This window comes from Dendropsophus ebraccatus, chromosome 13 (genome assembly GCF_027789765.1).
Source record: "Dendropsophus ebraccatus isolate aDenEbr1 chromosome 13, aDenEbr1.pat, whole genome shotgun sequence".
In the NCBI taxonomy this organism is placed as follows: Eukaryota; Metazoa; Chordata; class Amphibia; order Anura; family Hylidae; genus Dendropsophus; species Dendropsophus ebraccatus.
The window spans coordinates 52,138,780-52,155,857 of NC_091466.1; the positions used below are offsets into that span (position 1 = coordinate 52,138,780).

The following is a 17,078-nucleotide window of genomic DNA, read 5'->3' on the forward strand; positions in this document are numbered from 1 at the left end:
ACAATAATAATACAATTGTTCCAACAAGCATGTCATATTCATCATATTCAAGCAGGAAATACAATGGACTTGGGCGCATGTGCACACCACATTTGCACTTTAAGTATTTGCCAGGTGAGTATAAAGTAACATGTATTGAGGCTTTACAGCACATAGAAGAGGTCCTCAATGTATATACAAACCGTGTCCTCTTAAAGAGGATGTACCACCAGGTATGTACTCTTTAACCTGACACAGGGATAGAACGGCGCCGTCAAGGGGAAGCCGGTGCCGCGGTCCGTTTTTCGAACCGTGGCCCGGTTCCCCTGTATGGCGCCGTTCTTTCCACGGTTACCGGCGGGTTCTCAAGCACTGGACGTAGGCGGGCCCGCCCCCAGTGGGAGGAAATTCCCTCCCCTCTATGACGCGGCTCCTTTGATTCTAACAGAGCCGCGTCATAGAGGGAAGGGAATTCCCTCCCACTGGGGGCGGGCCAGCCTACCTCCAGTGCTTGAGCACCGGCCGGTAACCGTGGAAAGAACGACGCTGTACAGGGGAATAGGGCCGTGGTTCGAAAAACGGACCGCGGCACCGGCTTCCCCGTGACGGTGCCGTTCTATCCCTGTGTCAGGATAAAGAGGACGTACCTGGTGGTACATCCTCTTTAACACCAGGTAGACCGACCACAATATACCCAGCATTAGCGAGAAGGAAACTACTGCATGGATAAATGGGGTTATGGCAAGATCCTAAAGGCCGTATTCCACGGGGCAACTAACAGCAGTAAACGAGCGCTCGTTTGCTCCTCGTTCCCTGCCCGCTGCCACCACTACTCCATGCGAGTACGGGGAGGGGGTGGTGCGGGGGGCTGTCCGGGTGATCGCTAGATCGTCCGGGCAGCCCATAGCATACAGCAGCGGTCTGCTGCCACCGCTTCTATTCCATCTATTCCATGGAGCGATGGGAGCATATCGTTGCTGTACGAGTCGTTTGTCTTTCAACATGACAAACGACGCAACGATCAGCCGACATTAACGATGTTGGCTGATCGTTGCCTTCTATTCCACGGGACGATTATCGGCCGTAACAGCCGGTATCGGCCGAATACGGCCGAAAATCATTCAGTGGAATAGGGCCTTAACTTGGGCACTGCTATACACAATAAAATAAAGTAAGAAGTAGACAGCTCCATACACTGTGTCGTGATCGTTCTGGACGCCACAGATCAGCTCTCTGCAGTAATCCAGTTTGACTACTACACAATGTACCGAGCCAAATACCTCCAGCTCAGTTTCACTGTGTATGGCACCTCCACAAATTTTGTGTCAATTGCGAGTCAACCTAACTCAAGGTATGAGCATTGCGATCATGACAAGGGCTTGCCAAGGCAGGCTTCCATCCACAAATAGCTGTTTCGGGGTATTTGCCCCTCGTCAGTGTGGAGTAGGATTCTGGCTCTGGCTGGTGATTACTGTGTTTTGTTGGTTCATTTGTCATTGCCCCAACTAGCCAGACTCCTACTCCACACTGACGAGGGGCAAATACCCGGAAACAGCTGTCTGTGAATGGAACCCTGCCTTGGCAAGCCCTTGTCATGATCGCAATGCTCGTACCTTGAGTTAGACATTGACAAAAAGGGGCCACCCTGGTATTTCCCTATTTATGTTCCAATACTCGCAACCGAGTGGGACTTAAGGGGCTATTTATCAGTTTGGTGTGGTGCTCTCCCCATCATGGAGGCACACCGTGGCAACAGGTTAGAGATATCTGGCTATCCCGTGTTTTGAGACTTGCAACCGAGACTCCACGGACTCTTGTTTTGCATATTTAAATTTTGGGGGGCATCAATGGAGACTCTTGATTGAGTACTTCATTGGAGTTTTTTTCACTGTTCTCCTTGAGTTCAGTGATTACTGTGTTTTGTTACCTCCACAAATTTGGCACATGGAAAGTAGGGATGCCTAGTGTCGTCATCTCTCTGATCAGATATTGATGGCCTATGCTGAGGGCCTCTTAAGCTGCATTCACAGTTGGATGGATGGATGTGAAGTTGGATGGATGGATGTAGTCAATCAAACATGGATGTGATGTAATCAATGTAATTTAAAATGCTTTAAACAGATCCATGAAAAACATAGACACGGATGCAAAACGGATGTAAACACGGACGGTTTTGCACGGATCACAGAGGTAGCTAGCGGACTACATACACGGACCAGGAAAAACACTGAACGTGTAAATGCAAAACTTTGTTTCATACACAAAGAAAAACTGCTAACAATGTCAGATACCTGTGATATAGAGGTCAGCCATAGTGATATAGAGGGGACAGCCATAGTGATATAGAGGGGTCAGACATAGTGATATAGAGGGGTCAGACATAGTAATATAGAGGTCAGCCATAGTGATATAGAGATCAGCCATAGTGATATAGAGGTCAGACATAGTGATATAGAGGGGACAGCCATAGTGATATAAAGGGGTCAGCCATAGTGATATAGAGGGGTCAGCCATAGTGATATAGAGGTCAGACATAGTGATATAGGGGTCAGACATAGTGATATAGAGGTCAGACATAGGCCCAGATATATCTATGGATCAAATGATTGTAGTGACTTTATTTGGGGACTTGGGGAACATACACGAAAAGTGCTCTGTGATGCCTGCAGGATATGGAGAATCATTTCAGCAGCGTCAATGCCTAACAATTCCAAGCCTGTTTATAGTGTAGTAGTGGGTTCACGCAGTATGGTTTGGTTATATACAAATAACTATACATTTTATCTGGATTTTCACAAGCCCATTATCTTCTAGGTTACCACTTTTAGCCGAGAAACAGTTGAGTAGAAACCTTTAAGATGATCAGTAAAATACTTAGACCTTTGCACAAAAACAAACACAACTCTGAAACTCTAAAGCTCCTAAAGCATTTCACTATTGTTTTGAGCTTTTACAATCCTACTAAACACGTAGCTGACCTTTGCATGATGTCTCCCTATCACCTCGGCCCTTTCTCTCAATGAAAACCTAAGAAAGCCAATGTTTGGCACGACCATCCTGACAGCCGCCCTAGGAACTTTCCTCATTGGCAAACATTCCCAGAAGTCTATCAGCAGAAACAAGTTGTTTTTGGCATGTTGCAGGCAAAAAGGTGCATGTTTTTATAGCCTCACGTCTCCTCGCAGCAGCGATTTATCATTCTTTATGTTGGGAGACAGCGGAGCGCTGAAGCTCTGTGTGTGGCCAATGTAAGCCTAATGCACAGTGCAAAAATATTTTCTGCTTTGTGAGAGTGGAGAGGGAGAAAATGTCAGGAGCATGTCTGCGCCATTGAGAATCTGACAGTATTTATTGAAGGCTGGGAGCTCCTTTTGTCTTCTACTGCTATTTTTTTTTCTCATACATAATCTGGCCTAGGTGAAGAAGCACCGAGGGACTGTAGATAAGTAAGGGCATGCATGGGGTCACCAAAATGCCAAGGTGATTGCTTTAGAAAATCAGGAGCGTTTTTATTAAGCTGTCTGGAAATGAAATGGTAGAAGAAGTTTATGAATTTATAAAGGTCAACAAAATATGGTTCGGATATATTATTCTTCTTCCCGTTGGGATATAGTTGCAGGTGATGTTACCGGGTGATGATATAAGAACACCAAAAAAATGAAGGCAGTAAGGGTCAAAAAATGTGAACTTCTTAAATTTTTTTTAATTTACCATACCTGGCTATTTATAATTATATGATATTGCAAAAGGCATATATAGTACTCACCAACTGAAATTGGTGATATATATATATATATATATATATATATATATATATATATATATGAATTCTAGTCTATGGAAGAATATTATAATATTGTTATAAAACTGTCAGGAATGTATGTAATAGGCATGTGTGCTTAAAGGAGAAGTCCGCACATTTTTTAAATCTGGCAGGCGGCAGGGGAAGGGGGGAATTTGAAAACTAGTAGAGACTTACCTCTCCCCGTACCTGCGGTGAGCGTCGAGACCAACCTCGGGACACACACACCCCCGGGCTCCAGAATCTCCAGCACCACACACATCACGACCTGGCTGATGGACTGGCCGCTCAGCCAGTCAGTGACTGGGGCGGGACTTCCGGCAGGGAACCCTCACCGAGGGAACAGGTAGAGGTAAGTTCCTACTGGTTATGAAATTCCCCCCCTGCCAGCTGACATATTTTAAAAATGGCCAGACTTCACCTTTAAATTATACATTAGGCAACTGGAAAAAAACAACTCTATTGACTCTATATGTTTACAGTCCCAGACCAGGCTCCAAACCAGTATCATGGACAAAACTGGTCAGAAGGAACATCTAGCTCAGAGGGAAACTCTGGATAGGGAAAATATTTCCAAAATGTTTACATCAGTTGTAGAAAAATTACTTTCATGGCTGGCAAAACTAAATGCAAACATGCAAGTTTTATACTCCATGGGTCAGGTGTAGAGCACCTGGCCCACAATGTGTAAGGTGTTAAAGGGATATTCCTCTCAAAATTTACTTTTAATATGTGAGAACATAACTAATAGCCTATAAACAAGCCGCCACAAGTCTATCTCAGAAGTGGAGGTGGGATCACTCAGTCAGGACCCAAAGATGACACAGGATGACACAGATGACACAGGGGAAAGGTAAGAGTAGCCTGTTTGTTATGTTCTCACCAAGGGCAGCAATATATAGCAACCGCATTACCACTTAGCTCCTCAGGCCATGCAGTAGGCATCAGTGTATAGCAGTGCTTCTCAATTCCAGTCCTCAGGCCTCACCAACAGGTCGTGTTTTGAGGATTTCCTTAGAATTTCACAGGTGATATAATTATACGTGCCTCAGGTATTATCACAGGTGATCTTTGTATGGGAAATCCTCAAAACATGACCTGTTGGTGAGGCCTGAGGACTGGAATTGAGAAGCACTGGTGTATAGCACACCACTAGTTACTGTGCAGGACCCCAGACTACTGTTATGACTGGACGTTTTACTTTAAGCAGGGTTTCCTGTGCAATGGTTGTACATTATATGCCTCCTGCTCAGTCGGCCAGAAAGCAGTAAAGCCTCATCCACACATCAGTTTTTCTTTTGGGACCTCAGAAATCAGGATCAGTAATATCCTAGAGAAACCATCGGTATGACATCAGTGAAGCACCCATTTAGCATAAATCGCCATAGGGTAATAAATGGCCAAACGGTGGAGCGTGCCTAGGGGTTATCAGGCAATGCATCAGTAAACATGGATGGTATATGGTTGGTGCATCCATATATCATCCATTAAAAACAGACCCACTGACTTGTTTTGGAGCTGTCATTCTGCAAAAATAGACCATATAAATGCAGATCCTACTTGCAAAATGGATCGGCAGCCAAAGCTGATCTGATTTCAAAGCGGGTGTATGTAAAAAAAATGTAACTTGACGAGCCCTACAAGTATACCTATAGTTCACATGGGAATACCACTTTAAGTGACAATGCCAGTGGACATTGCCACACTGACCACCGTTCTATACAAATCTTTACAGCTGTTTACTACCCTCCCTCTTACTGGGCTGAGCACACTGCATTTGTAGTTAGGATCAATAGGCAATGTAGACATAAGGATAATCTATTTATTGATGCCCTGGTCTTTAACACTCTTGTAATAATTACTTTGTTTTTGGCTTCCAGGTGGCAAGAAGAGCTGTAGAAGGGCGACTCTTTGCCGTCTTTCGTCTCATCAGTGGCGCAGCATCTCCTTTCACGTGAATGATGTCTGAGATGGAGATCTGAAGAACAAAAAAAAAAAAAAAAAGATAAACATTTCAGGGTTTTAAAAGGGGAAAACAAGATTTTTTTTCAATCAGTAAAAATACAAACAGCCCCTGTTCTGTCAACACCTGGTGATTTCTTACCACTGCCCCTCCCTCAGAGCACAGCCAGGGAGTCGCCACTCATCACAAAGGCAACAGACGCTTAGGACACTAAATGCTCCAGCTACCTTGCCATTCATTTTAATTAGCAGGATTGAATCACATATGCACATATTTTCACAATTTTTTATACTCTTTTTCATAACCATTTAAAGATTAAAAAAAAAAATTGTAGTCTTCCCTTCGTACTAACTTTGTTAAAAAAACAAAAACTGCATGTGTGATTCCTGTGTAAAACGTATCTAAAACACAATATATGTGGTGCAACGCAGGTATGCCAGTTCTTTGGCACAGATTTCCCTGGAATTCTGGCATATTTGCAACAGACAGACTATGCTCATGCCAAATTTAAAAACAAATGCAAAATACAATAGTAAAAAAGGTATAAAACATGTCAATATTTCGAATGTAATAATGCTACATTACAGTCTATAGAAAAATGTCAGCCTGAGCACACATTGTAAAAAAAAAATACGTATTTTTTACAATGTGTGCACAGATACGGTAGTTGTTTTTTTTCAAAGACTTTAATGAAGTACATTATCACGTTCAAAATACGGCTGCATTTTATACCTTTTTTACTGTTATATTTTGCTTTTGTTTATGCTACTGTGTGTGAACCTAGCCTAAATCTGCCCTACAGTTTTCTCATTTTTCGCTAGTGTCTAGACCGAGTAAAATTATTTCTTCAACTTTATTGACTTTATTGTGTATAACTAGCCATACAGTCCTGTACCTGTGCAGATGACTTGAGGATTTCTCTGGCTTCTTCTTCTGTCATTTCGTCCACCTTTAAAGATGATATAGATTCCTCTTCAGCCATGGGTCCCTGGTGACTTGGTTCTTCCTTATCTTTATCCATGGAAAGAGACAAGCGATTGGAAAGCTTGTCATCACCAAGTGTGACATCTGCCTTACGAGCCTGGAGCACACGCTAAATGTAATACAAAAAATGACATCACGGGCCATGTAGTCTGAATAACACACATAAAGGTGGACCCTATTAAATACGAATGACTTCATTCCTTATAGAGTACTAGAGCTTTTCTGAACATGTAGAGAATGTTACTTCAAAAAGTGGAGCTCCAATTCAAAACAACTTTCCATAAATCTAAGAAAATTTGTAAAGGGTGAAGCACGCAACCAGGTGGGGTAGCAATTGCTTTGTAATCTCTAACTGCGCCATGTCAATTTCTAATAATGGAAGACTTTCATAGCAGTACTGGAAATGCAACCTTATTTCATGTATATATTGTATACATTGTATTCTCACTTCTGGCTTTGGTGAAAAAAAATGCATCAAAAAGCACATCCTATCAATCCTATTGCTACGCATATTGACAGGCCTCATGGATAAGGGGAATGACCAGTTGTCAATTTACTCATATGTTTCTAAAAAACAAAGGAACTGTACCAGGTAAAGTAATAAGAAAGGGTGTTCCAGAATTGTTGTTTTATGGGGTATGCAAGTATATTAGAAATTACAAAAACAGGTCAGGGGTTTTCTTTATGGCAATCAGACATTACCTGCTCCGGAGGCTGAACTTCTGCAGATGATCCTTCTGTACACTCTAGCTGTGGCTGCCTTGACTCTTCTTCTTGTACATCATTTTTTTCTTCTTCAGTTCCCTAAAACAATAAATTAGTAATAACAGTGTATTCCTATATTTTTTTAAAACATTGTAAAGGTATATTATAGAATATGTGTTACTTAATTGTGTGCATAACTGATACATCATTTTTCCATGGCTTTAGATGGATCTTTACTAAAAAAAAAAAAAAAAAAAGATTGCTTATCATTTTTGCACATGGTCTGTGCTTGATACTGCAGATCAGCTATAGTCACTTTAATGATCTGCAATAGCAGCCATAGCCCAGGAACAGTGCTGTATTTTGCCCTAGACAATAAAGGTTGAAGATCATTGATTGATCACTGATTAGTAAATTATTTTCTTAAGGCTCTATTTCATCAGGCTATGTTCACACACTGTCAAAATTATATCTGTTTTTATTGAACGGCCGCGATTTAATGACAAATAACAGCCATTGTTGGGACAGCCTCCAGGCGGCCGTCAAATAAAATTGGCCATCATTTTGACAGTCTGTGAACATAGCCTAAATGTGTTCCAATCAAATAGATCAGAGCTTGTTTACGGAGCCTTTTACAAGGCTTAACCATTATACTGGAAGGGCCACAACTTGAACTTGTGCAGCCCTTGCTGCCATCATTCATCGGCCACCTATTCCCTATTACAAAGGGAGGTGTGAAGCCGACAATTATTTTTTTTAGCAAGGCAAAATAACACTATCAGCCAAGGAACAAGTGTTTAGTTGACTGATTGTTGACCCCATTACACAGGGCCAATAATTACTTTGTGTAATAGGATCTTCCTCGTCATTAAGGGCCTTATTATCTGACAGATTTTGTTTGAGCCAAAGCTAGGAACCGACTATAAACAGAGAATCGGTAATAAAGGAAAGACTGAGATTTTACCTCTTTTCAAATCCATTCCTGGCTTTGGCTTAAAAAAATGTGTCAGATAATCTTTTGGTGTAATAGAACCCTAACACTGATGAGTTATCATTTTAATTGCCAAAAGACTATAGAATCCTGACAATAATTTCTTCATGTAAATTTGGTAAATGGTAGGCATATTCTGGTTCAGCATCTAGGGTAGTGTGAGGTGTGAATATTTCCACTTTCAGCTTTCCAAGATGGCCAACTTTATAGGACTGTGTTATAGTACCCCGAACCACAAAGAGGAAGGATGATTTCCCTGCAACCCCTTAGCGCAGCTACTTTTGTACTGTTGGAAAGAACCTAAGACTTACCGTAGATGTGATGTTATAGTCCAGTCCTAGTACACTCTCCATTAACTGTTTTATCATCAGGTCTGAAGCTGTATATGACTGAGGAGACCGCAGCGAGGCTATTATCTCATCTACGGACCTGGCTGTGGTCTTAACTGGTGGCACCACACTAATGTTAGCTCCTTCTATGATTCCCTTAGTGTTGCTTTGGTCGGCATCTGGTGGTTTCACCGAGTGAGATGATTTATCTGCGGTAGGAGAAGAAGACTTTGTAGGATCATCTCTACCCTCTTGAACTTTCTCCGATGTAGACAAAATCTGAGACTTCTTTAAACGCCTCTTCTTTATCTTCTTACTACTTTTTATTCTCTTCTCCGAGTCATCGCTATCCTGGGAATCAGAGCTTGAAGACGTACTAGTATCATCACTGTCTCCAGCTAACCTAACATCAATGGCTTTCTTCATCTTGGAGGAAGATGCCGGTGTCACTTTTAGTTTTTTTGTCACCTTCTTCTCTACGGCTGAAGACTTCTTAGCGATACGAGGCCTGCTTGAGTCCTGGGGCATGTAAGATCTCGGCTTTGAGGGTGGTTCTGGTCGTGTGAAAACCATAATAGGTTTGGTTGTGCCGGCCATCGATGCAATAGCAGGCCTTGTTACGTTATGTTCAGCGCCATGAACATATAACTGCGTCTGGTCTTTTGGTTCTTGAGTATCAACTCTAGACATAGAAGTAGAATCTTGTAAGAACATACAGTCCTCAGGAAGTCTCTCTCTTTTCGATTCAGCCGAACATGGTGCGGAATGACAGGCAGCTGAAGATGGTTTGCTTCTAACCCCAGATCGGGGACGTGAGAGAGAATGAAATTGATTTGACTGGGGGATATAAGGGTCCTCCATTGGAGATAGGGGTGAGCTGCTTTTGGGCCGGAGTTCCACTATATCATGTCTGATAGCTCTATGAGGAGGCTTAAGCAATCTTTCCAGCTCTTTCTTGATTCTCAACTCCTCTGCATAATTGAGTCTAAAATGCAAATGGCCCCTTCTGTCTGACATCTCTTCTGTGGTTGCCTGTATAATAAATTAACAAGAGCATTAGCTTTTTTCTCCACCAGCACTGCTTTTCATTTTCAGAAGCATGACTCGGTATTTGGAAATAATCTAGTGGTCGATGCTTCCTAAATACGCAATTTAATGCACTGTTAAATCTAATTTTCCTTGCAGTTACTGCTGATCATCTCATAGAAACTTGCCCTGATGGGATAATCCTATTCATCACACATTAATTCCAGTCACAGATTTCTCAATTTAGCAGGTCAATCTTATTTCACTGTTTGTGAATTATTTTAACCGCTCATCCCTGGTGTGGGTAGGCTTCTGAGATAGGATTTATCTAAGAGACGCAGGGTTGCTGTATATCGGGATATCTTCTCCGCACAATACCATGACAATTGGAACTTTGGGAAAAAGAAATGGATAGCTTCTTCAGTAAAAATTCATAGTGAATGTTACAAGTGAGCTCCCTCTATTATATACTATAGGGCAGATACAACTAAAACAGTAATGAATCACCATTTGAAGGTACGGTCTTATGTACACTCTACGGTTGCTGAGTTTGGTGCCTCTGAAGGGTGGCATATTACGGATATAGTGAAAATACACGAGTCCAATTGCAGGCAGCTATCGAAAAATTGTTCGTATGTCGTTGATCGTTGATTTAGATCTGAACCAAAAACTATCGTTAATCGTTCGCTAATCATTCGAAATAATCGTTACATCGTTCAGATCTTAACGATAATCGTTCGGTTGAATAGCAGTTAACGATTAAACGACAAACGAGAAATCGTTGACCGCTTAGTCAGACCTGGACCTATTTTTTTTCGGCGCTCGTTAGCAAATCGTTAGCATTGAATAAGACGTTGTTTGGTCATTCGCAGTAGCAACGAACGCAATAGCGACGACAAGACGACCACAAGAACGATCATAAGTAGCGATTATCGTTCCATGTAAATGGGTGAACGATTTCAGGCCGTTCGCAATAGCGGTCCTTTGAAAATCGTTTATCGTTAAAGATTGTGCGATCGATAATCGTCCCGTGGAATAGGGCCCTAATCGTTCAGTGTAATTGCACATTGTTCATTGTTTTGCTGGGATCAGAAGGAATAAACAATCACAATAACAATCGCAATAACGATCGTAGTAACGATCGTAACTAACGACCATCGTTCTGTGTCTGCGATCTTTTATCGTTAGTCGTTAATCATTAAAAATCGCTCCTATTTCATGGGCCGATGGGGGCCCTATCAATAATGTAAACAAGCGCCGATCTACTAGACTAGCGCTCGTTTACCGGGCCTATTCCACAGCCCGATAATCGTTTAGCGAGGGCTGCAGGGACAGCCCTTGTTTAAACACCATACATAACCTACACATGTTGCAGGGCTTCTCCTGCGCTACTTCTTCCTCCCGGTCCCGCGGGCAGCAGCAGCTTCGGTGCGGCCCGGCAGTCCCGGCCAGTGATTGGCTGAGCGGTCTGTCAGCTAAGACAGGCCGCACCAAAGCTGCTGCTGCGAGAAGGACCAGGAGAAGGAGAGCAGGAGAAGATCTGCAACATGCTTAGGTAAATTATGGGGCTTTTCCACGCAGCCATGCGCGGTCGGTGCCCGATGATTTTAGGTTTGAAACTAAATAAATGATCAGCCGATGACACGATCATTGGCTGATCATTGTCTCTATTCCACGGAGCGATAATCGGCCGAATCAAGTTGATTCAGCCGATTATAGCTCCGTGGAATAGGCCCCTAAGACTTGCTTCCCACCATCACTTCCCCAACATGACTGGCTGTCAGCTGAAGGCCAAGCCCTACCTCCCAATCTCTGTTTATGACCCTGCTTCAGGTTAGCCCCAGAATACAAGAATAGCTGCAGTTGTTTGTAATCTCTCTCTCCAGGCCTCAGCTCAGGATGTCCCCCAAGAAGACTAAGGATTCTTTCACAGGATATGGGGGCGTCTATGAAAGCAAACGAGGGGCAATCATCGAGATCAGTGCTCATTTGCGGAGCCTTGACAAGGTACAATGGATCGCGCAACCAGGCCACATGAACGATCATTGTCTCATTCGTTCGCCCATTTAAATGTACTGCTATTGGCCGCCCATCCCCTGTTTGAGATGCTCAGCTGATACCAATAAATTTTACTGCCCACACAAAAGATCAGCCGACGAACTGGCGTCTTCGAGCTCCTTGGGGGATCGCTGACACTTTTCCATGAGCCGATTGCTTGAAACGCCTCTTGCAGATAATCGGAACGTGTAAAAGGGCCTTAATAACTTTTGTCCTACCCTATGGGTCCAAAGGGGGACTACCACAGCCTGCCTAGCTGAAACAGCCACTTCTGATATATGAGATATATATATACAGTGATGCCTTGGATTACGAGCATAATTCGTTCTGGGACCGCGCTTGTAATCCAAATCCACTCTTAAACCAAAGCAAATTTTCCCATAGGAAATTATAGAAATGCAGACAATTGGTTCCACACCCCAAAAATAATGATTTATTATTCTGAATACCATGTAAAACAAATGAAACAAACATTCAGAAACAGCAGAATATGTGATATAAGTTACTGTACAGTAATGGAGAGGATGGGAAACACAGGGGCCGACAGAGACTGCAGGGGGCATGAAGGAATGAGCAGCACAGATGTGGGCACATACATGCAGCACTCTCTGTCCGGGGAGAGAGGGGTTACAGCTATGGAGAGATTACCTTCACAGTCCTGTCCCCTGATGTAAGCCCCAGCCTGAAGTGGATCTGCCATGATTTGGAAGGTGAGGGAGACTTCCTGGGTCAGAGTACAGGGCTGTAGACCCCGCTATGCAGACCATGCCCCTCCTCCACTCCCCCTCCCACCCAGTACAGGGAGCTCTTAAACCAAAACAATGCTCTTAAACCAAGTCACAATTTTGAAAAACTGTGAGCTCTTAAACCAAAACGCTCTTAAACCAAGTTACTCTTAAACCAAGGTACCACTGTATATATATATATATATATATATATATATATATATATATATAATGCTCCAAACTTGAACGCTCTGCATTTGAATCCCAGCGACTGGAGAAGTTGGATGCCGGTATCTTACTTCTCCGTCCTGCTATTCAGCAGCTTCAGGGACTGGGTGTTGTGATGTTGCTGGCCCGCCCAACCAATCAGCAGCTGCAGCAGTGTCCCGCCTCAGTCACTGATTGGCTGGGAGGGCCAGTAACCTCACTGCCCTAGGACCCGGAAGCAGGCAAACAGCAGGGCTACTAGCACACATACACAGTGGTAACTGACGATTCCTAAATAGGACCGCCCAGCAGTCAGTACAGGACTGTCACATACCACGGTCAATACACAGGACTGTCACATACCGCGGTCAGTACACAGGACTGTCACATACCGCGATCAGCAGACAGGACTGTCACATACAGCGGTCAGTACAGGACTGTCACATACAGCGGTCAGTACACAGGACTGTCACATACAGCAGTCAGTACACAGGACTGTCACATACAGCGGTCAGTACACAGGACTGTCACATACAGCGGTCAGTACACAGGACTGTCACATACAGATATCAGTACACAGGACTGTCACATACAGCAGTCAGTACACAGGACTGTCACATACAGCGGTCAGTACACAGGACTGTCACATACAGATATCAGTACACAGGACTGTCACATACAGCGGTCAGTACACAGGACTGTCATATACAGCGGTCAGTACAGGACTGTCACATACAGCGGTCAGTACACAGGACTGTCACATACAGCGGTCAGTACAGGACTGTCACATACAGCGGTCAGTACACAGGACTGTTACATACAGCGGTCAGTACACAGGACTGTCACATACAGCGGTCAGTACACAGGACTGTCACATACAGCAGTCAGTACACAGGACTGTCACATACAGCGGTCAGTACACAGGACTGTCACATACAGCGGTCAGTACACAGGACTGTCACATGCAGATATCAGTACACAGGACTGTCACATACAGCGGTCAGTACAGGACTGCCACATACAGCGGTCAGTACAGGACTGTCACATACAGTAGTCAGTACACAGGACTGTCACATACAGCGGTCAGTACACAGGACTGTCACATACAGCGGTCAGCACACAGGACTGTCACATACAGCGGTCAGTACACAGGACTGTCACATACAGCGGTCAGTACACAGGACTGTCACATGCAGATATCAGTACACAGGACTGTCACATACAGCGGTCAGTACACAGGACTGTCACATACAGCGGTCAGTACACAGGACTGTCACATACAGCGGTCAGTACAGGACTGTCACATACAGATATCAGTACACAGGACTGTCACATACAGCGGTCAGTACAGGACTGTCACATACAGCGGTCAGTACAGGACTGTCACATACAGCGGTCAGTACACAGGACTGTCACATGCAGATATCAGTACACAGGACTGTCACATACAGCGGTCAGTACACAGGACTGTCACATACAGCGGTCAGTACAGGACTGTCACATACAGCGGTCAGTACACAGGACTGTCACATACAGCGGTCAGTACAGGACTGTCACATACAGATATCAGTACACAGGACTGTCACATACAGCGGTCAGTACAGGACTGTCACATACAGCGGTCAGTACAGGACTGTCACATACAGATATCAGTACAGGACTGTCGCATACAGCGGTCAGTACACAGGACTGTCACATACAGCGGTCAGTACAGGACTGTCACATACAGATATCAGTACACAGGACTGTCACATACAGCGGTCAGTACACAGGACTGTCACATACAGCGGTCAGTACACAGGACTGTCACATACAGCGGTCAGTACACAGGACTGTCACATACAGCGGTCAGTACAGGACTGTCACATACAGCGGTCAGTACAGGACTGTCGCATACAGCGGTCAGTACAGGACTGTCGCATACAGCGGTCAGTACACAGGACTGTCACATACAGCGGTCAGTACAGGACTGTCACATACAGCGGTCAGTACACAGGACTGTCACATACAGCGGTCAGTACAGGACTGTCACATGCAGATATCAGTACACAGGACTGTCACATACAGCGGTCAGTACACAGGACTGTCGCATACAGCGGTCAGTACAGGACTGTCGCATACAGCGGTCAGTACACAGGACTGTCACATACAGCGGTCAGTACAGGACTGTCACATACAGCGGTCAGTACACAGGACTGTCACATACAGCGGTCAGTACACAGGACTGTCACATACAGCGGTCAGTACACAGGACTGTCACATACAGCGGTCAGTACAGGACTGTCACATACAGCGGTCAGTACACAGGACTGTCACATACAGCGGTCAGTACACAGGACTGTCACATACAGCGGTCAGTACACAGGACTGTCACATACAGCGGTCAGTACACAGGACTGTCACATACAGCGGTCAGTACAGGACTGTCACATACAGCGGTCAGTACACAGGACTGTGCTGTCCCCCCAGGACCCCCATATCACCAGGGTCCCCATCCTCAGCACCCCCCATGTCACAGTTATCTCACACCACAGCAGATAATACAAACAAGCAAAAACCTATAGGAAACAATAAGAACAAATAACAATGCATCATACAACATGTAACTAAAATCTTCCCTGCAGGAAGACACGGACAGGATTACATGGCGTTTTTTATAGCGCACTGTGTGTACAGGCTGTAATGTGCGCTGCTGCATACACGGAGCACATAACACTCCGTTCACCCCACACCCACCTATATCTCCGGTTCCGGGATCCCGGGTCACACGCTACTCTGAGAAACGCGGCCCCGTTACCTAGCAACGCCCGGGGACTCCGGCCCCAAACTTCTCCACATGGCAACAGAGTAGTAACTTCCCAGAGCCCCGCCTCCATGTCCTCAAACATCTGTGCCTGTGCTTACTGCTGCGCCCTAGTGGCTGACTGTGGAACTGCACGGTAAAATAGCAATAGACATGTACACTGGGAACCCTGTGGGTGACATGCAGAGAAGGGGGCTGCATCCTTCTAATCCTGGCCACCCCCTCTTGGAGCTGCTGCTGCTGCCAACTATGATCCTAAACTGATCCTGGTCATAGCTGCTGTGCTTGTTACAATTTATCAATCCTATTTAAACTAACATACAAGTCATTCCAGAAACTTCAGCACTGAGAGGCCCCACAAAACTTTTGATCCAAGTGAAATGTCCCCCAAAACTTTTAATAACAGTCACGATTGAAAGGTTGAGGATAGCTTCACACGTATTGTATCGCAGAGGATTTGATGGTGCGAATCTACTGCTGATCCTGTACGTGTGAACGCACCCTTATAAAAGGATCTTTGTCCTCTCCTGGCGCCTCTTTCAGTGAATGTGTTTCCCATTCATCTTGTCACTATCCCGTCTTTTCATTTCAGTACCTGCTGGCATTAGCGTTAATGATAATTGGACTTATTGGCCAGTCAGGCCGATTATTCTTTGGTTAAATACGACGTGCTAAAAGATAAGCCGACATGCACAGTGTCGGCTGATCGTGGTCTTTCAACATGCTAAAAGATCCTGTTAGCGACAGTCTCTTGCGTGTCGCTCCGTGTAATATGAGCAGCAGTCTGCCTCTGACTTCAGTGGGCAGCCCAAATGATCTAAGGATTGTTTGGGCAGCCCCTCCCGCTGCTTCCGGTTCTTCCCTGCTCACTGTCTATGTGTGTAATATCACAGGCAGCAAACAGGGAAAAAGGGGGAAGTGAGCTCTGACCTGACCAGTTTGCGCTCACTTCCCCCAGATTGTCGTGCCGTGTAATATGACCTTAATCCCTAAGGATATGTCCACACTACGGAAATCACACAGATTATGCCGCTTGTCTCCACGCGTTTCCACTTCATTCTCCGCCCGTCTTATACACTCCATGTTATGGTCAGGCAGATTCCACTATTCACCCAAAGAATGAACCAGTCCACAGCCCCGGCCCGGAGCATACATTACCTGCTCGGCGCCGCGGCTCTGTGTGAGGCTCCCGGCTCCCCATCAGCCAATCAGTGCTACCGTGCAAACTCGCAGCGTCAAATCCGCAATGGTACGTGTCAAGCTACCCCTAAGGAAACATTTTATTCGGTCGTAGTAGCCAACACCTAGTTTGCTACACTTGGTCTGCTACTATGTTTGTCTCCGTCTTTTTCTTTCAAATCAACTGGTGTCAGAAATTTATATAGATTTGTAATTTACTTCTATTTAAAAATATCAAGTATTCCCATACTTATCAGCTGCTGTATGTCCTGCAGGAAATATTGTTTTCTTTTCAGTCTGACACAGTGCTCTCTGCTGCCACCTCTG

General features: G+C 44.5%; 1 protein-coding gene across 1 annotated transcript in view; it reads right to left on the minus strand.

Moving 5' to 3' along the window:
- TTC6 (tetratricopeptide repeat domain 6) overlaps positions 1-15,598 on the minus strand; it is an 80,349-nt gene extending 64,751 nt beyond the window's left edge. Inside the window, exons 1-5 of the mRNA XM_069950549.1 lie at positions 15,506-15,598; positions 8,736-9,785; positions 7,431-7,532; positions 6,640-6,837; positions 5,644-5,759 (exon numbers count right to left, since the gene is read on the minus strand). Of these exons, the coding sequence (XP_069806650.1) occupies positions 5,644-5,759; positions 6,640-6,837; positions 7,431-7,532; positions 8,736-9,770 (1,451 nt within the window). The 5' untranslated portion in view covers positions 9,771-9,785; positions 15,506-15,598. The remainder of the gene's footprint in view (positions 1-5,643; positions 5,760-6,639; positions 6,838-7,430; positions 7,533-8,735; positions 9,786-15,505) is intronic.
- Between the last annotated feature and the right edge of the window lie 1,480 nt (positions 15,599-17,078).